The 25785-nt window shown below is 41.6% G+C and overlaps 1 protein-coding gene across 1 annotated transcript in view; it reads right to left on the bottom strand.

Annotated features, from left to right (window-relative positions):
- Positions 1-25785, bottom strand: part of PAICS (phosphoribosylaminoimidazole carboxylase and phosphoribosylaminoimidazolesuccinocarboxamide synthase) — a 49091-nt gene that overhangs the window by 4657 nt on the left and 18649 nt on the right. The window contains exons 6-15 of the mRNA XM_074992102.1: positions 25611-25697; positions 22344-22415; positions 20648-21049; positions 19803-19865; positions 18499-18689; positions 9383-9428; positions 7342-7539; positions 4037-4215; positions 495-674; positions 260-373 (exon numbers count right to left, since the gene is read on the bottom strand). Coding sequence (XP_074848203.1) covers positions 260-373; positions 495-674; positions 4037-4215; positions 7342-7539; positions 9383-9428; positions 18499-18689; positions 19803-19865; positions 20648-21049; positions 22344-22415; positions 25611-25697 — 1532 coding nt within the window. The remainder of the gene's footprint in view (positions 1-259; positions 374-494; positions 675-4036; positions 4216-7341; positions 7540-9382; positions 9429-18498; positions 18690-19802; positions 19866-20647; positions 21050-22343; positions 22416-25610; positions 25698-25785) is intronic.

The following is a 25785-nucleotide window of genomic DNA, read 5'->3' as shown; positions in this document are numbered from 1 at the left end:
AAATATACACAGAAACACCAGAAAATATTGTGGGAATTCCCATTTAAGATACAGGCATCCTTAATTACTTGATTCTATTGCCATTAAAGTCCCTGTGAATTTTGCCATTGACTTATGCAGGATCAAACCCTAAATGCTTTATGGTCTACTTTGAATAAACTCACAGCAATTGCTTTACCACTTGCCCTCTACCCTCCATCTCCCAACCAAACTGAGATGTAGTTTTGTTTTTAATCTTACTTCTGACCCAAAATATTACCTGTTTGTCCTTCTGCTGGCTTCTGTCTCCTGATGGCCACAGTCTCCAAGAATCATTATCAATGACATCAGCAAGGACAATCTCTTTTGTGGTTATATTAACACCGTATTCTACCTAGCAACACACACACACAAAAAAGAAAGCAAGCTATTTTCAAAAGCTGTACAGTAGCATCAAAAACTTACTTCACTGCTTTCAGAACCATGATCTACAAGATAGATTATTTTTCTAATACCTTCATGTCAACAAGAGTGCAGTTCTGGGGTAACCAAGATTTTTCCAGTATCTCAAAAATAGCCTGTGTTGAGTGGGCCATAATATCCACTTCAGTTTGGCCAATAGTAAGTCCAGCAAAACAGAGCTTGGCTTCAATTAGTTGCTCCTCAGACCACTGTGGATCATTAGCAGCATCATCCTGAAAATGAAGTAAAATAAACTGGCTCAGAATAAGATTAAGCACTGGCTGCACCACATTTGAGTTAGACTAAAAGAAACCCTAAACACACTGTGACAAGAAAAATCTGAAAGCCAGTATTAGATAGGTTTTGTGACTTTAAATGGATTTTTTGATAAAACAAGTTCTAGTATGATTTTTTTAAACCACAATGATAGAGAAATCCAAGCTGTAAGGCCTTTTACTACCTTAAGACAACCTGAAGCATTGAACATTACACTGCAGCAGGGAGCAAGGCAGTTGATTTAGAGGATCCACTGAAGATTCACTGAGTTTCTCTCATCAAATGCATAGAGGCTAGACTTTCTGGTAACTCAACTTAAGTTATGTTGACCCCAGCTATATTATTGACATAACTGGAGTTGCTTATATTAGGTCATCCTTCTGTGGTAGTGCAGACATAAGCTAAGTCTGGAAGCTGCAACAGAGAAGCGACTCTAGAAAGCCTAATAAGTTCCAAAGAATTAGCTACTTACACCACTCCTACTTTAGGGATACCAATGGAAGGGGATGGTCTATTTTTCATTTATCTCCAACTGCATGTAGTATAAAAGCAATAAAAACCTGCAACACTGGACAACTTTCAACACTAAGCCTACAAAATCCATTTCCAGTGTAGTGCAGACGGTTCAGTTTCAACAAATTCTACGAGAAGTTTCAAGGGAGTTAATGGAAGTTTGACTCTAAATGTTATTTTCAACTTGCTTATTTAGAGGCAGTCAGGACATCATAAAGCCCACCTGACCCCTATTTTTAAGAGATTTTTTCAAGAGTTCATTCAATCTTGAACCTGATGAAAGCAACTACTGTAATATCGTCAAGTACAGTTTTTGTCAGAGGATGCAGTGCATACCTTTTAATATGCAATACAGTAATACAGCAATACAGATGAGACTGCTGCTTGGTCCCTGGCTCCCCTGCACTGGCAGGACATGGGAAACTGACCAGCTCCACAGCACTTTGGAAGCCAGGATGACGCCCTCATCCCTCTTCTTGTGGCTGCCACCGCTGGCCCACTGCTCGTCATGCCACCAGCGTCTGCAGCATGAGCATGCAAGCAGCAATGAGTGCAAGTGCCATGCCAGACGGCAGGCGCATGGAGCCGCCACCATCTTCACTGCAGCTGCTAAGCATCTTCTGCACCAGGGATTTTCAGACAGGCAGAGCCAGAGGTCAGCAGCAAGCGGAGGGGAACTGGGGGTGCAGCAGGGCTGAGCAGCTGGACAGCTCCCCCCAAGCTGGCAGCTGCAGCTGGATCCTGCCTCCATCTCTGCAGCCCCCCATTTGCCCAGGGCCACCAACTGTAGTTGAGTGTCCCTCCTGCCACTTCCCCGTGCCCCCAACCTACCTACCATTATTGATTTCCACTCGCCTTAATACAAGAAATGCAAAAGTCGAAATCATGTAAGTTAGGGGTCTACTATATATAGCTGACACACCAGGATGGGTACTGGTCAGGTCTTCAGATGCTTCCCTACAACTGGGGGAGGTGGGGGACAGGCAAGATGTAAAAAAGATGCCCAAAGTTTTACAACTTTGGCTACAACTTCAAGTTTTAGCCACTTTCTCCGCTCAAAAGGGAAGAAGTTAGCAGTTTCCTGAAATGGCTGCCATGCAGTGAAATGCTGCACAGTCACCCAGGAAAAAGTTTTCCAGCCCATTCACCATCCAGTCCCAAGGCAACTACTCCATTTGGAATCTCTCTGCTACCGAGTATCAGTGAAGAGGCAGGCATAGATTATCTCAAGAACCGTCCTGTTGAAGCAAAAGACTTCTCTGTGGTTAGGCGGCTAACATTCAGCTTTATTGAATTCAATAAGGCAACAGATGAGCCAAACTGGACACTGGTAAAACCAGGTCCAGCAAGGCTGCTTGATGCAGCTAACTCTGGTATTTTATACTCTTACACAAACAAGCCCAGTGTCAGAGGCAATTAGTTAGAGAAACATAAATCACTTCCAGAGAGAAAGCTGTTATCAGCAAGGAGAAACAGGTGTCAGGGAACAGGAGCCCCAAATCCAAACAGTTCATTAACGCGCTCCATAGAGCTCATCCTCCCTGCCATTCCCAAACAGGTGAGGAAAAGTTCAAGCTCTTGTGTATGTGCAGAAATAAGAAATGTGAAATGGCTTCTATATAAGATGGTGTCCGCAATCTCCTCTCTAATTAAGCCTGCTGTCTTCCCCATTTGTAATTACAAAGGTCTCCTCCCCACCATTTACCTCACACCCATTTTAATTACAGCAGTAGTTTACTCTGGAGTAACAAATGGAATGCTTAAGGCACCTTTAGCTGCTTTGTGATGAGATTCAGATGCTGGAAATGAGGACTCCACATTATGTGACCAGCCAGCTTTCTAAACTAGTTGGAGAATCTGTGACCTAATAAATTGTTCAGGACAGCCATTTTTGCAATGTTTGCAAAATACAGTGTCACTAGTAGTTTCTTAAAAAAAAAATCCATCAGTAAGTTTCGTTTCAGTTTAAAGGGACTCTTGTCAACCTACAATACACTTGTTGGAAAGTATAATAAATAGTGCTGTTATAACTGACATTTCTTTTCCCCATTGTTTGCTTTATTTTTTTTCAGTAGGACTTAAGCCTGGGGTGAACAAACCTTTTGGCTCAAGTGTCACATCTTGGTTTGGAAATTGTATGGAAAACCAGAATGTTCACAAAATTGGGGACTGGGATGCAGGATGGGGGTGAGGTGTCCAGCTGAGGGTTTGGGCTTTGGGGTTGGGCTGAGTGGTATGGGGTGCAGGAGGGTGCACCATACTAGGATTGAAGGGCTTGGGAGGTGGCAGAAGGGAGAAGAGGTCAGGGCTAGAGAGAGGCAGCTCAGGGGTGCAAGATCCAGGTGGTTTACCTGAAACTGCTCCTGTATGTGGTGGTCCATTTCTCCTCTAGAAACTATGGGGGGACAGGGGAGAAGACATGGTGCAACAAGGCTCTGTGCAGAGTTGAGTTGCAGAGATGGGGCAGGATGCAGAACCTCCTGGCTGCCTCTGAAGCCACAAGGAGCAGGGGAAAGCAATATCCCAACCTGACTCTGAAAATAGAGCTCAGTGGCTAGATTAATAAGATCTGATAGGCCAATAGGTTTTGCCCACCACTGAATTAGTGAGTTTCTATCTGTATCTTGCATACAACAATAATGGAACCAAACAAATACAAAATTCACTAAAGCTGACAGAAGTCAATTTCAGGCCCATGTCCTGCTCTCATATTCAGCTTCTTTTGTAACAATATCATTTCAGGTGGACAGTTGCATTTGTTTCAACACATTACCTTCTTTTAAGAGCAAGTTATAATTTTACTTACCTTGTAGAACATCTCAATTTTGGGTGGGTAAAATTTATATCCTTCCTTGACACCGGGGTTTCTTTTCAGGAAAGAACCTGTAGCAATTCTTCTGCACACCCATTCAATTGGAATCATTTCACACTGAGCTGCTATGAACGCTGTGTCACTATGTTTTCTCACAAAAGCAGTTTTGATTCCTAAACATACGAAGACAACTCAGTTATGTTGCTCTATTCTCAGTTCACCCACAGAAATGCAATGTGGTCAGAATGACATAGCTGATAAAGCAGAACATTGTTTTATCACAAAATTGTCTTCTCAAAACCCTCAATATTCTGTAGCTACGTTACACCTAAGATGATCACCTTCCCACTGAGGAGCCTTAAATTAGAACATAAAATTTGTGTCAATTCATAAAGTACTCACTTCCTAAATTTCATACAGCCACTCTACAACAGAATATTTTTCCTGATTATGCTATATATCAGAGGTATTCTTTATTTTGTTTTTTAATTTTTTTTTATTTTATCTGCAGGTGTGGACCCTTTTACAAATCTTAAAGTCTGCAGACTTCCAGGGTTCCAGTAGGTTGAAAGCCACTGCTATAAGATAATCCAAGTCACTGCTCCTAGCAGATGTCTCTCCATTTTCATCTGTCTTATAGAGTCACAGTGAGCAGATATCAGGATGGAAAACATACATATAGCATAAGCAATTTAGAAATCAACCATCATACAGTAAATTATTTCATATCCAGCATTCTATTATCCAGAAATCTCAAATGAACTACCATTTAAACCATAAGTACATTTTAGTTATGTTTTCCATAAGTACAGTATAGTGAAAGTAAATACAAACAAACATTAACAAGTTTATAGTGTACAATATGACTGTTGTTGGTAAACGAAGTACTCAGCATACATTTGTTTTTTTCTTAATATCTAACCTAGCTTTTCTTTGGTGTTATGCATTGCTAGGTATGCCTCTCTATCAACATCCAGAATATTTGAATATCTGGCAACCTCCCAGTCCTGGGGCTGTGGGATATGAAAGAGTTTACTGTAATAGTTTTCATACTGTGTGGCAAACTATGAATTCATCTCTGCAGATACTCTCAGTGTAAAGTGTTTTGACCATTATGTTAACATCTTGGCATACGTGAGGCAGTAAATGGAGACTTCTTGCGACAGTAATAGAAAGTAGCAGAAAACATAGAAGTCTTGTATAGTATCCCCCCCAGATTTCAGTTCAGAAGGGGGAACGGAAACTTGCTCCTCACCTGCATTACTGTATTGTACTTTCCCGATAATAAAAAAAAGCTAAACACAAATTAAATCTTTTATTAGTTTACGAAGAGTCAGAAGTATATACCAATAGCTTACTAAGACTAAGTGACAGCTCTGTGGTATTCACTTCTGTATGAATTCAGAACAAACCACTAGTACAAGTTCTGGAAAACTGCACTTATAGATGGGTTTGCTGTTTAAAATTTGCAGGATTACAGGTTAATTGCCTCTGCTGACAAACTGAAAGACATTCAACACAGAATTTGAGACACAGGTAATGAAGCAAGTGTTGTTTTGTTACTTGATTTTTAAGTCAGGACCAAGTATACCAAAATAAGATGCTTTCTTTCTTGAACAAACAAAATGTTTATTCAGTATCTGCTCTGGTGTCTACTTTAGTTTAAACATATCTAATGGGGTACAATCAAACCGTAATTTATAGTTATTCAGCACAAGTCACTTAATTTTCAGCATCCATCTCATTTGCTTTTTATTGCCCCCTTCCCTGCACCTGTGTGTTTTATAGATTTTCTATTCTTAAATCACAATAACCACAGGTCAAATTTTCTATTAGAAGATTAAGAGATTAGCAAATATCTCCACTTGTAGACACTTTTTTTTTAAATCACTTATGGACTCAAAAGAATACTCCAAATGTGCAAAGTAAATAAATCGCCTTTTCTCCTCATAAGGAAATGACATGACCTGCCAATTATGCCAGTTAGTCACTAGCTGACCAGTCTGAGAAACCAAGGATACTTCTTGTTGTTTACGGATGCTGTTGCAACTTTTGCTTAGACTCTAATGCATACACTAGTCAGTTTAGTAAGGAAGGTTATTAAGAGTTAAAACAGAATAAAGAGCCATGTTCTCACACAAAGTATTTCCATAGGAGAATTAGAGCTTGTATTTAGGAAGAGAAATGACTGAATTGAAATTTTTTTTTAAATCTGCAAACAGGGTTAGGAAAGGTCTTTAATATTAAAACTATCTTTAATATCGACTGGTCCTATTGACCAAAGCATCCATAATAATCCTCATACTCATGCATTTCTTCCCCTCAGCCACCCTTCTGTTTATTTGCAGATCAGATTTAACTGCCAATAAAACCAACAACAGAATTTTAATTCAATATAAAGCATATTACCTTTTTTGGAATATAGTCAGTCAAGCAGTTCAGCATCCAAAACCATTTTGCAAACATATTTGCAGCCATAGTTTTTGGTATAACTACTACCTGAACAAAATTTGAACAAATAAGGTGCTAACTGTGTCTCTTTTAAGCTTCTAAAATCAAATTATTTACATTGCAATTATGCTTCAGAGCCTAAACCAAGGAAGCAATGCATATGGTACATGCTTTTCACAAGCCATTTCAGGGAAGTGTATTCAAGTTCTATGAAATAATTTTTTTACATATAGTAATAAAGTAAAACTATTTTCTCAAAATGATTTACTTGACATTAATTATCAGAATGAAAGGCAGAACATTCGAAACATTTATCTTCTGCAAAACAAGCAAGGACTAAAGCCATTTTTTACAGATAAGAAAAGTGAAGTCACGTAATTAGTTGGTGCCTAAGTCACACAGGATGCAGTTCTGTCCCTACTCAAGTTAATGGAAGTTGTGCTGTTGATTTTGAAGGGAAAGAGAACTGTGTCAATAGTCCCCCGCCACCTGTGAAGCCTCAAAAATAAATCTCAAGATTTCAACTCACCCTGCATATGCAATATAAATTATACAAAATAAAATCGCTTCTTCACAGTAGCCTTTAAAACACTTAACGTCCTTTTTATGCTACAAACAATATACAGTCTTCGAAAGCAAACTGAGAAAAAGAAGCACATTTAATGAAGTTCATTCATCCGTGTCTTCCGTTTTTATTATGCTTTAACTCTAGGACAATGATATAAGGAAACTACCCAAGTCAATCAGTTCCAAAACCTAACTGAATTATTTTTACTGTGTTTCAGACAGTAGTACAAGACTTATTATATAAAACACAAACGAATCTATTTTACCTTTGAAACACTTACCAGATTCATGAAGCAGCTGAAACACACAGCTAGTAGTTGCATTAGAGATGGCTGCCTTTCCTTCCATATGATCCTTTCTAGCTGCATTTCCTGCTGTTATTTGGTCTTTTGATTGCATCAGCACACATCCTGAGAGATCTGGCAACTCGTAGACTTCTTTTGTTTTACCTTCATTAATTTTTTTACCAAGTTTCAGTTCTAGGGAAATAAAAGTTAATGTTTAAAGTTACAAATTAGGATTATTTTTGGTTAATCATATATGAAAGTGTCCTTTGGGAACCTGAGATAGAATACACCCTCTGGTCTTTAGCTGACAATGCTCCAGCATTTCTGTCAAAGATTAAAACGAAGGAGTGGGGGAATGATTTTCACAGGGAGTCACTCCACAAATTTTTAATAAGTCATCACAGGCCAGCTCCAGGGCCCTGGAAAGGGCAGGGGGCTAGAGAGAAAGAGACTGCATGTAAGGGAGACTTTGTGACACAGATTGTTGTGCATGTGACAGAGACTTGGGGGCAATGTGTGAGAGACTGTGTGACAGAATGTGTGTGCATGTGTGCTGGCTGCTGATGGGTAAGTTTCTGAGAAACACCATGTTCTGTCTCTTTATGACAGGGGAAGCTGTCTTGATTTGTCTTGCCCCCTCTTCCACTTTGCAGAGATGGGGTATATTGGAGTAGTGGAGAAAAGCCTGCCAATGAGAATGGCTACTGGAGAAATCTTAGAAACAGTGCATTGCCTGTTAAGATAGGCACTCATCTCCATCACCATACTACAGACAGGAGTAGATTCACTGTGCTTTCTTGCATGTGTTCTTCTCCCCTGACCCCTGCTCTACAAAGATGGGGTACGCAGGCAGGGGAACACCCTGACTTCAGCACTCTACTCTCACCCTGCTCAGCACAACTAGCAGGAGGGTTGTGGGAGCAGCGTGGCTGCAGAATGGAGCAAGATGAAGACAAGCAGCCAAACACAAGTTGCTAGCTATAAAGTATGCTCTGCTAAACAGCTAGGCAAACTGGATCCAGCCACAGAATGTACCCCTCACGTAAAGAGCACTTTGAATCCAACAACAGAAGCAAGAGTCTAAAATCTCATGATTACTGGCTATATGGTATCACCAATGCAAAATGCTCAAGATTTGTATCCTTAAACTGTGAGGACTGCAAGTGGGATATGCATCCTTTCTATTTTCACATCTGTACTAACAACAATAAATAAGCAAAAACGTTAGAGTGTGATGATGAGTGGGTGTGGCTGATCACTCCATCTTTAGGGAATGGGAAGAAAAGCATACCCTCCAGGTATGATGCAGCTTAGGATTTGGAAGGGCTACACAAAAGCTCTTCCTGTAGCTACCTGTACTTTTATTCTTGCACCAGCTGAATGAGAACTAGTCACTGCAAATATGGGACTCAAGCAGGGAAATCATAACCCTTCTCATAATACGGCCATTGCCCTAGGCAACATTTGAAGGTTATTCAGAGTTTCAGCATCCTTAAGCGTTCAAACAAGTTTAAAGCGGAAGGTCACTAGTTAAGCACGTGCTGTATTTACTGTCTCTGAAACCGGAGTTATCTAGATTATAGCCAGCTTCACTTGCTACAGCACTGGGGATAGGTCCCTATTAAACCTAAGGCAGGAGACCTAGAACACCAAAGACTCCCACCTGCGGTGAACGAGAAAGGCCACGAAAATGGCGCTACTAACCCTCCTGCCCTTCCCCGCACTTTGGACCCAGCCACTTACCCTGGCGGGTTTTGTCGTTCAGGTTTCATTTACCCTCTTCCCCAATTAGGATTTAAAAGCCGGACGAAGGTCTCCCTCCCACCCCACACCCGCGCGCGCGAAGCGGCCCGAACGCCTCTCGCCCGGGGCCCCGGAGGCCGAGCACCCCCCAGCCCCGGTCTGCAGAGGCGGAGCAGCAGCGACAGTTTCCCGCGCCCCTGGGAAGCCCGACATGGGCAGCGGGGGCCGCTGCTCGTCCCGCGGGCTTAGCGGGAGGCCGGTGCTGAACTGGCCCCCGGCCACGAGACCTTACCTGACGCTACGGGAGCCATCGCGCCGGCGGCGGCCTCGGCAGGCACCTACAAAACACACAGAGGCCCGATCAGCACGTGTGCCTGGCGGCGCCCAAGTTTCCACACCCACCGTCTCGCGCTCCCACGCGGAGATGACGGAAGCGCGCGCCTGGAGCCCAGCGGCGGAAAAGACGAAGTGGCGGGCAACGGAAGGGGCGGGGCAAGACGGCTCAGTCCCCCAATCATCGAAGCGCAGAACGGACAGCCCCGTCCCAAGAGAATTACCACGCGCCAGCTCCCATTCGCCTCCCAACGTGCATGCGCCAAAGTACCTAACTCCATCCCACTGCCAGGGCGCAACCCGAGCCCGCTGCTCCATCTCCATTCAGCCAACGCAACGCCACGCCCCCCCCGGAGTACAGACTACCCCACGCTGCTCTCCGGGCACCTGTACCCACCCCGCCCCCTCCCGCCTCGAGCTGTGTGAACACAGCGGGAAGCCGGGCAAGCAGCGCGCGGAAGAGCGGGACGTACCACACACGGAGCGTGGGGGGAGGAGCTCCGGCGCCGATAGTGTTTCCAAGACCGGCACTAGCTGCCGGCGCACGCGGCCGCAGAGAGTCAGGGCGCGGCAGAAGGGACCATTACCCACCCGCCACCCCCCCCGTGTCCTCGATGGTAAATAAGAGCGGCTGTTGGTGACGCGCGGCGCGGGGCGGCGCTGTCGGGTCCCTGGCTGTCCGCGGCGCCGGCGCAGCAGGGGGAGGTGGCCTCGCGCTAGAGGCAGCCTCCGGCCGCCAAAGACCCGCGCTTTGGAGCCAACAGCAGCACGTGTTCGTGCAGGGCGGCCGGGCGCTATGGAGCTGGAGGAGCTGGGCATCCGGGAGGAGTGCGGCGTGTTCGGCTGCATCGCCTCCGGCTCGTGGCCCACCGAGCTGGATGTGCCCCATGTGATCACGCTGGGGCTGGTGGGGCTGCAGCACAGGTAAGGGGTGGGGGTGAAGCATGCTGTGGGGCATGGGGCTGGAGGGAGGGGGACTCCTGCCGCCGCCGGGGTAAGGGGAGGGGTGCACGTGGGTAGGTGTGGTTGGTGAGGGCCTGCGCACGTAAATGGATCGGGGGCCCGTGACCAGCACTACAGGTGAGAAAACGGCGACACAGTGTCTGCGATTGTTATTTATGAGTCTGCGCTCCTTGGAAAAGAAGAGGTAGGTGTAAGGGTCCCCCGTCCTAAAGCAAAATCTTCCGTTCCTCAGACTTTCTAGAGGCTGCAGCCAAAATTAACTAGTCCCCAGAGCGGCACATTGCAAACTACCATAATACCAAAGCTCTGAGGAGCTTCCGTTTTGTGTTTGATTTATATACAAGTGTATGTTCTAACCTATGGCTGACCTTGGCCTGTGTTAAGGCTAGCTCAGGAGTAGTTCATGTTTGTTGAGTTAGCACATTCACCCCAGACCTTGAGCTGGGTTTCATCTCAAGTCCCTATTTTTTATCAGCTAAAATAAAGATATGATGCACAGAATAAACTATTACTTATTTTATATTGAAACTGTGCAGCTTGAGCAAGATTGGTTTTGTTTAATTTTGATCTCTTATTCCAGCCTTGCCTGTTGCATATTTGTGCTACAGTCATGGAATGAAATGCTGGACACAACATCTCGAAAAAATTGGGTATTTAACTTAAATGTAAGAGTTCACTTTAGGTCATGTGAAACTAGGAGTGTATACAAATCATATAAAGTGTGCTCCAAATAAAACCATTTTTATGTCATGAGTAGATGATGATTTAACTTTTTTTCCAAATAAATATAACTTGCAAATCAAAGTTAAAATTACTCATTCATTAAATCAATGAGTTTTATAGAAGAAAATCACCTTATATTTAAAAACTGTGTTAAAGCTATGTTCTCTGTAAAATATTAACAAAATAAATATATAAAAGAAATCTACAGGGGATGGGGGACAAAAACTCTGAAGGGGCTCACAAACAAAGGCCCTGTCCAATCCCATTTCGTTGTATGGGGGAGCCTCTCAGTTGACTTTAATGAGGTTTGTGTTAGTCCTAAAATAAGGTATTTAGGCTTTATAGTGACATTAATAAGAACATTTAATAAACTGTTGAAAGGCTTGGCTTGGTATTGAGTTTTACGGGAACCCTGCGTAGTATACCAGATGGCAGAATTTGGTCCTGGATATTTATATCCACAATTTTAAAAAGTAGAAATGTACCTGATTGTATTTTTGGGATATTTGATGAACAAAGAGAAAATAGCTGTAGGGAACATGTTAAAACAGAGAAGAGTTCAGCTAATGTGGGGCTCTTGAATAATGCTTGAGTAAAAACTGTAGTGTTTGCATAATGTGCCACAGAAACACATGACATGTTTTTATACCCCTTCTTTTGATACAGGGGGATACAGCAATTAAAACTCTTTGGAATCTGTTATGTACAATGAATCAGTAGATGCATATATTGTGAGTCTTGGTTTAAAAAGTCAAGGCCACTTTTAAGTAGTTGTTTCGTTCCATTGAGTACTTGATCTTGGTAAGAGCTGCGCGCTGTTGTCCCACCCAGCAAAGCACCAACGCACTGCTTGCACTTGAAGAATATGAGTGGTACTGTTTTTACTTTGGCGAGGCTACTGATCTTAAAATTGAGCTGGGATGGGACAGATGTACACAGCATCTTGCAAGGTAGCACTCTTAAATACTGATAGGTTGAAAAAAGATGAAATTTAGGAAGTTGCTTGTATTTTAGGTATTTCTCAACAAATAAGAGCTTCTAGCTTGTTAAGACCATATTGGCTGTGTCTACACTAGCCCCTTCCTTTCGAAAGGGGCATGGTAATGAGTGAGGTTGGAAGATGCTAATGAGGCGCTGCCAGGAACATGCAGCACCTCATTAGCATAATGGCGGCCACAGCAATTCGAAAGCGATGCTTTTGAATTGTGCACCGCCTGTGTAGACGGGGTCCTTTTGAAGGGACCCCCCCCCCAGTCTTCAAAAGCCCCTTATTTCAATTTGGATTTAGGAGTAAGGGGCTTTTGAAGCCTGGGGGGCCCTTTTGAAAGGCCCCCATCTGCACGGACAGCGGGCGATTAGAAAACGGCACTTTCGAATTGCTGTGGTTGCCATTATGCTAATGAGGTGCTGCATATTCATGGAAGCACCTCATTAGCATCTTCCAACCTCGCTCATTACCATGCCCCTTTTGAAAGGAAGGGGCGGGTGTAGATGCAGCTCTTCTGTCTTTGGAGTCACTTGTATTGGAGGGTAGAGCCTGGGTCATTAAGATTCATTCCTATTTTCTTGCCCTTGTGTTTGGGACATTGCTTGTGTAATGGTAAACTACAGGGCTAAAATTTACGTTATTTTGCTTCCAAACATGGCCTAGTTATCTTGACAAGGTCTTCATACAGCTAAGGTGAAAGTTGCACCAACTTAGCTTACATCAATTTTTAGCTTTATTTAGATAAACTGGTTCAAAAGTCAACATGGACACTTATTTTAATTTAGAATGTGGTGTGCTGGTTTATCTTAAATCATGCAGGCTGGGTCTACACGTGCCCCTTCCTTTTGAAAGGGGCATGTTAATGAGCAGGTTTGAAATATGCTAATGAAGTGCTGCAATGAATATGCAGCGCCTCATTAGCATAACGTTGGCCATGGCGATTCAAAAGTGCGGCTTTTTGAATCGTGCGCTGCCCGTGAAGATGGGACCTTCCGAAAGGACCCCCACCCCAGTTTTTGAAAGTCCTTCTTCCTATCTGGTGTTAGGAAGAAGGGCTTTCGAAAACTGGGGGGGCAGGTCCTTTCGGAAGGTCCCGTCTCCGTCTCCATGGGTGGTGTGCGATTTGAAAAGCCGCACTTTCAAATCGCTGCAGCTGCCATTATTGCTATTGAGGCGCTGCGTATTCATTGCAGCACCTCATTAGCATATTTCGAACCTGCTCATTAACATCCCCCTTTCAAAAGGAAGGGCCACATGTAGACCCAGCTGAATAGTTTTAAGATAAATCAAAATAAGCCCAGTTTAAACTGAAAGAGTTTCTCTCTAAGGCCTTTCACATCAGAGCGATGGGAATGGTTGGAGGTCTCGAGAATGTGACCTATGAAAAAAGGTTGAAACAATAGGGCTTGTTTGGCTTGGAAGAGAGGGGATTGAGGGGAGACACGGTGGCGGTTTTCAGGTATCTAAAAGGGAGTCATAAGAAGGAAGGAGGGGGCTTGTTCTTCTTGGCCTCTGGGGATAGAACAAGGGGCAACGGGCTTGAGCTGCAGCGGAGGAGGTTTGGGTTGGACATTGGGAGGGAGTTCCTGGCTGTCAGGGCAGTCGAACGGTGGAATGGTTGCCGGGGGAGGTTGTGGGGCCTCCATCACTGGAGGTGTTTAAGAACAGGTTGGATGGATGTCTCTCAGGGATGGTTTAGATCATGGGTGTCCAACCTTTTGGCTTGCCTGGGCCGCATTGAGTGAAGATAGTCTTGGGCCGCATACAAAATATATAATAATAGTTAATGTATATAAATCACATAATAATGTCAAAAGTTTACGGTCTTGTGGGGCCGCATTACTAGCTGTCCAGGGCCGCAGGTTGGACACGCCTGGTTTAGATAGTACTTGGTCCTGCCATTGGGGCGGGGGGGGCTGGACTCAATGGCCTCTCGAGGTACCTTGCAGTCCTAGTGTTCTGTGATTCTGTGATCAGCTTAAAAACCAAAACGTTTACTTCAGGTTGGTAAAACTTTCTCTGGTAGACAAGTCCCAAAAGCCTAATCAAATTCGCACGGTAGTCAGGAATTTAAGTGGGCTCCATCCTGACTCCCTGCACTAACCATACAGTGGATGCCATTTAGGATATATTAATTAAATTTTCCTTTTTATAAAAGTCTATTTTTAAATCTTTCTGATACATCTTCATATTGTAGAGACATCCCAGAATTTGTTTTGTGACTTTGTAAACAGGACTGCTGTGGTGTGCTGAAGAAATGCCTATCTAAAGCACTGATACCCAGCTTTGTTGGACACATTTTAATAGCTGTGTTAGCAGTGGATGTAGACTTAGCTGTGTTTTAAATCTTTATGCTAGGTTTTAATGTGGAGAGAGCTTAATTAGGAGTCAGTTGGTTTAGCTGCAGTATTTGTGAACCAAGGAATAAGGTCCTTATAGAATTTGTATTTTGTCAGGATGCCTTAAAAATAGGGTTTTTTTGGAGTGGGAGGAGAAATATATGGGAGAGTCATAAAGTGGTAGAGACTGAGGGCTTACAAACACTAGCACTGTGGTGCTGCAAATATGCTGCTGTAGTGTCATAGTATAAACTCTTGAGAGAATTTTTTTCCATTGTCGCAGATGATTCACCCCACTCAAAAAGTGGTAGTAAGTGGGGTAAATCAGTTTAGCTATCTCATGGTGTAGATTTTTTACACTCTTAGGTTGATTAGGTATTGAATAGGGTTCAAACTTCATTGGTATGTTTTTCTTCACCAACCTGCTCTTGATCCTCATTTTCATACAGTGGGGCCAAAATTAGAAGTTTAGTGTGCAGAAGCTGTAATCTGTTTTACTATCTAATAAGTTTAACAGCAGCTTCTCCCTTTACCTACAGATCTCCAGCTCAGTATTCCAGGTTGGATCTTGTAAGAGCACAAGAGCATGGCCATTGGTTCATCTAGCCCAATATTCTGTCTTCTCACAATGGCCAATGCTACATGCTTCAGAGGGAATGAACAGAACTTCAAGACGGAAAAAACAAAACATCGTTCTGTTCTTAGTAGATAAATTTGATACGTTGCCCGTTGTCTTCACACCATTGGACTCCGCCACCCCTTTTTTAGCCAGTAGTAGCCAGGCCACCGATCAGATATTCCAGAGAAAGTGGGTTTGGGCCAGTTAAACACTTGGATTGGCAGCTTTCAGTGGATGTATAGATAATTCGGTATGAGGCTGTTTCCCCTTTCAAATCCATACTTAGTGTTTCATATGAGATTTATACCATGGTTGAGATTCAATGGTACTTTTTCAAAGAGTAGTGATATTTAGTTTCTCATCCTGGCTGTATTCAATAATTAATTGTATTCTGTTTTCATAAGTTCTCCATGCCATTTAAATGGGATAAAGTTGTTGGTACGGTGTGTAGTTTTTTCTTGGTTTTTCAGAGGTTTCAGTATAGCCACTCTACACATATGGGAAGGGCCAAAGGTACCTCTGAGAACCCATAATTATGTATTTAAATTTTGGGGCATCTAATTTTCTTGATTTTAAAAAAAAAAGAAAAAACAAACCTCAATGACCCAGTGTGTACCACACAGCCCAGCTCTAACCCTTCACTGCTTCTGGTTACTTGGCAATGATTATACTGGTCACAGGACTCATTAGTTGCATGTTAATCCCTTTACTGCCTCTGAATCATCTCCTGTCCCTTTTCCTGTTCAGTACTGCTTGTTTTTTCTCTCCCCAAGAGGCAGACAATACCATCAGACTTGGTTGAGGAACTCAGCAGAGAATGCAGAAGCAGTACAGGGACTAGCCTGGAGTCAGTGAGGATTATTTTGGTATGGATATATGTAGGAGGCATGGATGTAGAGGGTTTGGAGGGGACAGGTAATCCCTGCCACCAGTGTCATTGATCCCCACCTTTCCACCTCCCCTTCAGTATACTGTTCCAACGCTCTCTTCCCCATTCTCTTATTTCTCTGATCTCCCATTTTCAGGACAACTGCTCAGGCGTCCCCCCTCTTCCCATAGTCCTAGTGCCTCTAAGTTTCTCCATCACACTCATTGCTGTAACTACCTGCATTTCCCTTCTTTTTCAGAGCCCCTCACAAACATCCTTCCTCTGTTCTAAGATCCCCCACTCCACCAATTTCACCCTTTCCTGTCACTTCATGGAGTGGGCTGGCTACAGGAAGTGGGAGTCGTGGAGCTGAGGTATCCCTACCCAAGACCTGAATCTGGTGCCTAGAAAAGGCTATCTACATATCCCTCAGCATAGTAACCTCAAAGAGGTTTGTTCAAATGAATAAGAAAAACCAAGGGAGATGAATGAAGCCTGCAAAATGGCTCTGAGGTGTATGAACTATTCATTCATCTGTCAGTTTTCTCATCAGAGCACCTCCAAAAACCCAGCTACATAAGGGCAACTGCTGCCCCATTAATCTCTGGCCCTGGCTACTGCCCTGAGAGATGGGACTGTGAACAGCAGGTATCTTCCCTCACCGCCTGGCCCCACCATGATAAGGGGAGGGAGAGGAGTATCCCCTTCAATTGGGAGGGAATGCTGTGGGCTGAAAGGCCTCTCTGCCATGTCTTTGTATTACAGTTTATCTTGCATTGACTTAGACTCCAAACTCCAAGATTGAAAGCTTCAGTACAGCTTCCCCAAAAGAACAGTGCACTAATTGAATAAACCTCAAATAAGTGAGATCGGAGGAGGGACACTTAAACCCATCGTCTGAGACCCACGTGTGTGGACAGGTTAAAAAACAGAAGAACCCATCACTTTTGTAAAATTTAGAGGTTTTAGGGGGGAATGCTATCTTGGGAACTCCTTGTTCAGGTGACCCCAAATTTGGACTCTCATGCTACCTAGCACTCCCCTTAAGGCATAGTAAATTTCAAAACCATGTGAATAAGCCTGTGGATCTTAGAATATTTAGAACAGTTCATCTTTAGACAGGAAAGGCCACTCAACCCAAATTACAGAATAGCAGTCATGATAGTCAATTTGACTTGTTGAGCAAAGATGGTGTGTATGAGAATTCTAACTATCCAAACAAACGAAGTATTTGTAGAGTCATTAAGTGGCACAGCACAGGAGCGTATGTTAGCAAAAAATGCTTCATTATACTAGACATACGTTACCATTTTTGAGCAGAAGGAATATGGACAGTGGAGGAAGGAAATTGCTGAGCAAACATGCTACATTTCTCAGAAACAAAGTGGAATGAAAATGAAACACAGATGGCATGCATATGCACCTGTTCTGGAAGTTGGCTGACAGTGAAATTCAGCCTTCTGAAGAGTGAAGGTATGCTTTGTAAGGAAAAGTAATTATTCTGAAAGTCAGCCTGGTTCCCGTCACCTCCCCCCACTTGCGTGAAAATTTGATTTATGTGGGGGTTGCAGGAACTTGATGGTTTACTGTACTGTCTTTAAAATGACAACTGTCAGTTTGCAAGCCAAAGTATGCCATAAGATTGCAGGGCTGTACTCTCTGCTACACCTTACTATTTATATAGACAGTAATTTGAATAAAATGTTCTATAATTAAAAAAAAATATTTTAACAATGGATCTTTCCTACTGGAAAGATCTGCCTACTTCAGTGATCAAACTAAGATTCGTCTTTGTTTGGTATGAGGGAGAGAGAAGGTTTTTTCTGCCATAGAACAGTGCTGTTAAGGAGACTGGGATTCTATTTTCGCCTGTACGTCTGTTGAGATAATTGTCATCACTGCAGTGAAAATAACTTGGATTTTCAGAAGGCTTTTTTTTTTTTTTTTTTTAAATAAAGAAAAGGTCTACTGCGTGGTGACATAAGTTTGAACCACACATTGGTTCTAACCAGTTGCAGTGAAACTGATCATTCTTGTTAATTTTTTTTCTGATAGTTGAGCAGAAGCTCTGGCACTGGAATTTTCTGTCTGCAGGTTTAGGAAAGCAGCACATCATCAACACTATAAGTGATTGAGATTTTTGTTCAGGGGAAGCTTGTATTTTTCACTTCTCGCTTTGCTAAAGGAAGCTATGATAAAACTGTCTCATGTTTTTTGTAGAATATGAATGCAGAGGAGAGGTAACTGTTATGGTGATCAGGAAGGCTGTATCTAAAAGGGATGGAGTAAAATTAAAGCAAAGGAAAATCTAGGCTTAAAATAAAGACAAATTTTCTTTTCAATTTAATCGGTGGCATGGTGTCCCAAGAGCAGTCATGGGAGACCCATTTCTGTTTAGTTTTAAATAGCTTGCTCTTAAGATCTATCCTAGATCTGCTACAGTGAATAAGGAAGTACTCCTGGACAAGTATGGCTAGACTAGATAGTCAAATATATCTCTTTCATCTCTATCATCTGTGAATTATTTGTGTATTCTTTTTGCACACTTGTTTGATAGAAAGCTCATTAAACCAACCTGTTTTATAGCTGGAGGATCACCGTACACCTGTGTTCTGCTGATGTCTTGTGTTTCATCCTGTTTACAAAGCTTTTCTAGCAGAGATTTTTTGCCTTCTGTTACTGTATGAACTCTCTCTGTTAAACTTCTTTGAAAGAGAACTACAGCTTTCTCAGAAGCACTCTTCTTAAGTGGACCAGGTGAAGATTCTATAGAAGAAAACACAGTATGTTATTGGGGGAGGGAGTGTGGGGAGAGAATGCAGTGTAAAGACAGGACCTGCCAAGGGATGAGCCTACACTAACTCTAGAGGCTGGCATATGTTTTTTTTCTAAAGGTATTATTCACCAGCCACATCTTGCTAGTGGGAAGAAGAATGGCCTGATATATCTGGGTCATAATTAGAGCTGGCCAGAAATTCTGTGATGAACATTTTTCTGTTGAGGGAGTGTGGGAAGCAGGGACCTGATTTGTCAAAACAGAGACTCTAATACCTTGTCCAACTGGGAATGAATAGGATCAATGTTGTTAAATCTCAGGTATTCAAACTTCTCTACTTGCCTTCTTCAGACTACCTCTATAAGCTGGTAATAAATGAAAATATTCAGTTGCCCAACCCAGTCTCCTTCACTTTAATATGTTTCCTTTTGTTCATGATAGTGATTCTAAAATCTTCTCAGTATGGAAGTTAGGCCCCCAGGTTTATAGTCTTTCCTTGGTGTCTTTCTCTTTAAATATGGGTGTAGTTATTTTCTGCCCAGTGTCAAGGGGGCACCAAATATCTCTACTCTGAGTATTTTATTTGGCCTTTCAGATGGCTCAGATGCTATTCCTGCAGGGGTTTTTTCAGCTTTTTTGAGGTTTTATTCTTCAAGGCCTGAGAAATTTCTGTTGCTGGCATGTTTTCCTCCCTCTTAGGCAAAGTGTACATAACAGCCTAAACTCAAAATAGGCTATTTTGGCATTTGGTGCTTTCTAAACACCACTAAATGTCAAAATAAAGCGCTGTTATTAAACACTCCTTACTACTTCAGCAATGAGGACTACAGGGATGCTGAAATAGTGCCTGTTGTTTTGGAAAAATATTTCAAAGTAACGGCCACGTGTCAGACACGTATCCTGAAATAGCTCTGCTGTGAGACATAGTCTTAGTGAGCAGTGGGACAAAGAAATCACACAATTTCCCCACAGTATCATGAGGAAACTTCTTGATTAGTCGAACAGGTGATCATTTCTTTCACAGTGTGAAGGTTTAATGAAACTTGCATTTAGCATTCAACTGTGCAACAATATTTGCATATCCCAAAAGGGTAAACTCTTACCATAGTCGGATGCTTTCCTCTTAGTACCCCAAGGTCCAGTGTTTATAACGTCTCCTACTGACTCTTTTAAAAAACAAAAAACAAAAAAATTCTATGAACTAATGTACTTGAGAGCTCTTTTAAAACCAAACTAAAAGTGTCCTTATGATAGCTAAGAAATATTTAGAGAAGATGGCTCGGAACAATAGGAATGTTCTGGATAGGTTAGGTGCCACCAGAGAGCATGTTTACTTCCAGAAGTCTGGCACCCGAAATCAGATTTTTTTGCTACGGATTTTTCACATGTAAGTGCTCCTTTCTGGTGCTAACATCAGACATGGCAGTGAGTGGACACTCGCACTAAGACTTTGTTTTATTCTCAAATTATTCTTTGTCAAATTACAGCTATACATTTTTTTATTTTATTTTATTTTTGGACAATGAAACTTTGTAAAGACCATATCAGAATACCAAAATGAAAGCAGCATTTCTCAGTGTTTTTAATAAAAGCATAACATTAGTTTGAGTCCGTTTTAGGTAGGTAATAATTATATGTGGGCTCAAAAATAATCTTAGGTAGAGAAGTTTCAGTCCAGGATACACCTGCTATCAAATTAATAGGAGCACTTTTTATATCTTATCAAAATGGGCTCCCTGTTATTTAGCCCCGTGATTTTACTTGCGTACTACAACGCCTGTGCTATTGCTCTCAGAATTCACCATCCATATAACTTTACAGCTCCTGTCTGATCACCACTGTCGTGTGTCACTTCAACTAACTCCATACTCAGTGTCAAAGATGGCAGAAAACTGTCGTGTTTGTAACTTTAGTTTTAAGAGATTTGTTTTCACTGCTGTCCTTATACCTGATGTGAGATTAGAACTTTCACATCCCCAGCCAGATGCAGCTAGAGGTTGTCTTCTGAAGATGCAGTCAACTTCATCGTAAAACCTCATCTTTCGTCTGGGATTGCCGAGATGATCATTTTCTTTTTGCAGTGCACGGTATTCATATTTTAAGTTCTTGTACTTTGTACGACACTGCTTCCAGTCTCTCTCTATGCCAAATTTCAATAACCTTCTGGCAATTTCCTCAAAGATTTCTTTATTTCTTGTTGCTCCTTCAAGCATTTGTTGTATCTTCTTATCTGACCATACACTTATCAGAGCTCTGACTTCATTATCACTCCAATGTTTTCCTGCTCCTGTATCATGAACTGTAATAACCCTAAAGTGATTCTGTGCTTCATCCAAAGGAATTAAATTGTCTGAAAAGATGAATGAAACAAATAACGGAGTATTGCAGAACACACAAAAAATGTAGATCTGTAGCTGCATTTTATTCAGTAATAGATTGTGGAGTGAATTAACAATTGAACTAGAATTTTATCCAAAAGAACTTGGACAATGAAGATGTATATTTTGCAGTAATATATAGGAACAGTTCATGTATAAAAAATATTTTTCTGCAACTGAGGCCAAAGTTCTTAGTGCCTTCAGATAGCAGATTTCTCTTCCAGTATTTTATTGTTGCTGTATATTATAAACTTAAAGGTTAGGGTTTTAATGTTCTTTTGAGCCTGGGCAACTGTCTGAATGGAAGGGCATCATAATATAAGGTTAAAGTACGAAGTGACCAACAGAGTTTTGGCTATACTGTAGAATGAGTTGAGTGATGAACACTAGAAAAAGACTTGAAAAATTATGGAGCCAGGAATTGATTAAAACACACAGTGTTTTGGTGGGGTGGGGGAGGCAGCTGTCTCAACTGAATATGCAGTTTAAGCAACAAACAGTGACAGAATTTTCTAACTTCAATATGAGGATGAAATAATATATATATATATATAAAGAAAACAACAACAATGGGGACAGTCCAACATTTGTTAGTATGAGCTGAACCACAGGCATGTGACTAGTCTTTTCAGTTTCAATGAGACTGTTCCCGGGCCTGCAGTTAATTAGCTAATGAGACATGAGAATTGTGCTGCACTGCCCTACCCCCAGCAAAATCTCTCCACTCCATTTGGCCATTTTTCCATCCAATGGAAGCTGAGAGATTTTGGTGGTGGCAGGAGGCATCCTGTGAAATCAGCTAATGGAAGCTGAGAGATGTTGCTGGGGTAGGCACCTGCAGCCATAGGGGCTGGGTGTGTGCCAGATTAGAAGGCTTGGTGGGCCATATCTTGCCTAGACCTGTTTTAGAGATACCCAAACTTGAGTGAAAAAACACATTTTTGTATCGAGAGTGTAGGTTAGATTATTTCTCTTCAAGTAACTTGAAACAGCACTAATAGAAAGCTAGTGCTGATCATCTTGTAAACCTTTGCTCCCATTTTAAGTTTTCAGTGAAAACACATTTTAGCTCAGTGTACAATCAAGACAAGTGTGTTGGCAGTTAAAAGTTTACAGTTAATTCATCTTATCCAGAGCTGAATTGAAGTAGGTAATAAACAATGGCAGGTGGAATCCAGGGTAGAAATCAGTTTTCCTTGGACTATTGTGATTGAAATTACACTTTTTTTTTTTTTTTAACTGAGATATGTAGAATTGGACACTGACCTGTATCCGTTATCATCTTTGTTACTGATGGTCCAGATATATCCTCTGAAGTAGTGCTTAGGGAATCATCATCTATCAAAAATTCAGTTTTAAGTTAAATCTATTTAGGTATGTGAATTGTATATGTTCTGTCCATCTTCTGCAGATCCACAATAACCACTCAGATTAAAAAGATTAATGCATTTAATGTTTAGATACAACTGTCTGTCTCCCCTATGTTTCAAAAAATAATCAAAATCAAGGTTTAATTTATCCCATAGATCTTCTCAATGCTTGTCAATATTTTCAATTGACAAGCAAATATAAATGTGATGTAAATATAGACTGTATTGTAGCTATTTGTAAGCCTTTCTTCTCACTCAGTATAACAACTGTAGTACACATTACAACTTTCTTAGCATATTATGTTGCTTATGAAATGGAATGAACTGACAGCACTACTGATTTGATGACGCTTATATCCCATGATGGTGATGTTATCATTTCAAACTGTACAATCTAATTACCAGCTGAAGATGGTTCAGTGGTTAGGGTACTAGCCTGATAGTGCGAAACCCAGATTCTCCTGTTTTCTGCTCCACCACCCACTTTCTGTATCTTTTTGGGTAGGTCGGTCACATGCTGTGCTTGGGTACCTTGTTTATAAAATAGGGAAATACGGTTATTCCTCTCTCTCAGGGGTGATGGAAGGACAAATACATTAGTCATTGTGAGACTCTCTGGTATCTCAGTAATGGGGCCAGATAAGTACATTAGGCCAGTGCCTCTCAATCAGAGGTATATATACCCCTGGGGGAATATGAGGTTTCCAGGGGGTACATCATCTCATATAGATAGTTTGCCTAGCTTTACAACAGGCTATACAGGTAGAACCTCTTTAGTCTGGCACCCTCGTGACCTTACTGGTGCCAGATGAGAGAATTTTCCAAACTACAGGAGGGCATTATTGTTTAGCTGCATTACCAACACTTCCAGTGCTTATTGGCCTCTTAGAAGACGTTTAAGGGTAAATTACAGCTAAATAAAATGGAACACTAAGAGCCAGGACTTTATGGGACTGCAGGGAACTTGGCCACACCCGTGATAAAGTGGTCATCCGACTAACTAAAATTATGATAGATTATGGATGTTACCAGTCGAGGAAGTTCTGGATTAGAGAGGTTCAACCTGTATTTTATTCAAGTGTGTCCAGAACTGGGATGGGCAATAATTTTTGCAGGGAGCTTCCCCAAGGACTTAGAAAAGTGTGGCTCATAACCACTGATGGAGTAGAGCAGAGTCTGGTGCAGGAGGGAGGTCTGGGAAGGGTGTTGGAGTGCAGGGTCTCTGAAGGAATTTGGGTGTAGGAGTAGGTGGCGACCTGGAACAGGGGTGTGGTATGGGGTACCAGGACCATCCTGTGCCTGGGAGATGTTTACCAAAAGCAGTGTTGTCTGGGCTATGGGATATGAATGGCCTTGGAGGATCATGGAAGGCCAGATTCAAAGGTGGGGTGGGTCAGATCTGGCTCACTGGCCATATTTTGCCCACCCATGGTCCAAACTAAAATTTTGTAGATAATTATTTGTTTATATTGCGCCGTATCAGGAATGTCAAGTAATTAAAAATATTAATGGGATTGTTACACAATAGAATACCATTTATTCAAATATTTTATATGTTTTCTACGTTTTCAAATATTGTAATTTCAGTAATAACACAACGTATGCATTGCTCGCATTATATTTTTTTTTGGCTGCAGTTTTTTGTAGATAATTCTGCATTTGTAAGCTCAACTTTCATAATAAAAGGATTGCACCGCAGCACTTGTATGAGGTAAAGTGAAATACTATATCTTGGGGCTTTTTTTTGTTTGTTTGTTTGTTTGTTTTTTGCAGGGCAAATATTTGTAATAAATAATAAACAATATGAAACTTTAGACTCGGTTCTAGTTATTGTTCAGCCAGTCACTAGCACAAACAAGTTTGTCTATATTTGCAGGAGGTGATGCTGCCCATTTCTTATTTACAATGTCACGTGAAAATGAGAACAGGCCTGTGCATGGCACTGTTGTAGCTGGCATGCAAGGTATTCACATGTCAGATTCGCTACATGTTTGTATGCTACTTCATGCTTCACCATGCCAGAGGGCATGCTTTCATGCTGATGATGCTTGTTTAAAAACTGTGTTAATTAAATTTGTGACTGAACTCCTTAAGGGCAAATTGTCTCCTGAATTGTTTTTAAGCTGCAGTCTGCCCTTTTTTTATTTTTACATTATAGTAGTCTTGACTGATAACTCAGCACATGATACAAGGAGTCCTTTAGCACTTTAAAGACTAAAAACTTTATGAGATAATGAGCTTTCCTGGGTAAGACACACTTCATCAGATTTGGACAGGATGTTCTCAGTAGTTTTGCTGCAAATTTCATAAAGCAAGTTTTATATTGTTTTGAGTGCAGCTGTGTAACACATGTAGATTTTTTTTTTTTTTTTGGTAAGTTGCGTGTTCATGATAGAGATATTGCCTCAGAAGTACTATAGTGCATTGAAAAATGTTTCATTTTCACAGTGCAAGTATGTGTAATTAAATATAAGATAAGCAGCGTTTGCTTTGTGTTGTGCGTTGTAATTGAAATTATATTTGCAAATATAGAAAAAAATCCAAAAGTATTTAGTAAATTTCAGTGGGAATTGTTTAACAGTGCAATTAAATCTGGGCATAATTGCAATTAATTTAAGTTAAGGAATCAATATTATAAATTCTTGCATTTCTCCAATGCCATCTCTGACTCTGAGTCTTGTGCTCATTCATTTCAACCATGTTGTGTTTCTAACCTGTGTGTGCTCTGTTGTCTTTTAAGTGACCCCTACTCTGGAATGGATATTATTCACGTGCAGCTCAATTGGTCTTCTGTTTCCAGTACGCAAATGGATGTAGTCACATGACATCTTATTCTAGATCAGTGGTGTCCTAATAGGAATTGAAAGATAACCACACTTGTGGTTGTTGTTCTTCTATATTTGCTACAGCCTCCCCCTCTAAATAAATGTTTCTCCATCTCCATAGCCAGGCTTCCTCAACCCCCAATTCTAAACTAATGCTGGTGATTTACCAGAGCTGCTGGGGCTGGAGGAGGGGCCAGGGCCACGGCTGGGGCTGGGGCTGGGGCTGCTGATGCCTCCGGTGTGACTGGAGCCACCACGTGGTTCTCCCACCAGGGGTGGGACACAAGTGGGCAGGTTGTGTTTCCATGATCACTATGGAAAACTCTTAACTTACTTACCTATGTCAATTCTCTCTCTCTTTATGTGTGTAGATTCCAGTTCTTCCTGGTTGAAATTAATGAAGTCTCCTTTATCTTCAGGGATTTCTGTGTAAATTCATATTATTATTATTTTTTTAAATTCTTGGTCTTAATTTATGTCCTTATCATAACCAGTCTCACACCATAGCTTCTG

Source organism: Carettochelys insculpta, chromosome 4 (genome assembly GCF_033958435.1).
Source record: "Carettochelys insculpta isolate YL-2023 chromosome 4, ASM3395843v1, whole genome shotgun sequence".
Lineage (NCBI taxonomy): Eukaryota > Metazoa > Chordata > Testudines > Carettochelyidae > Carettochelys > Carettochelys insculpta.
The sequence above is the reverse complement of the archived record's forward strand: the minus strand, read 5'-3'. Positions and strand labels throughout refer to the sequence as shown.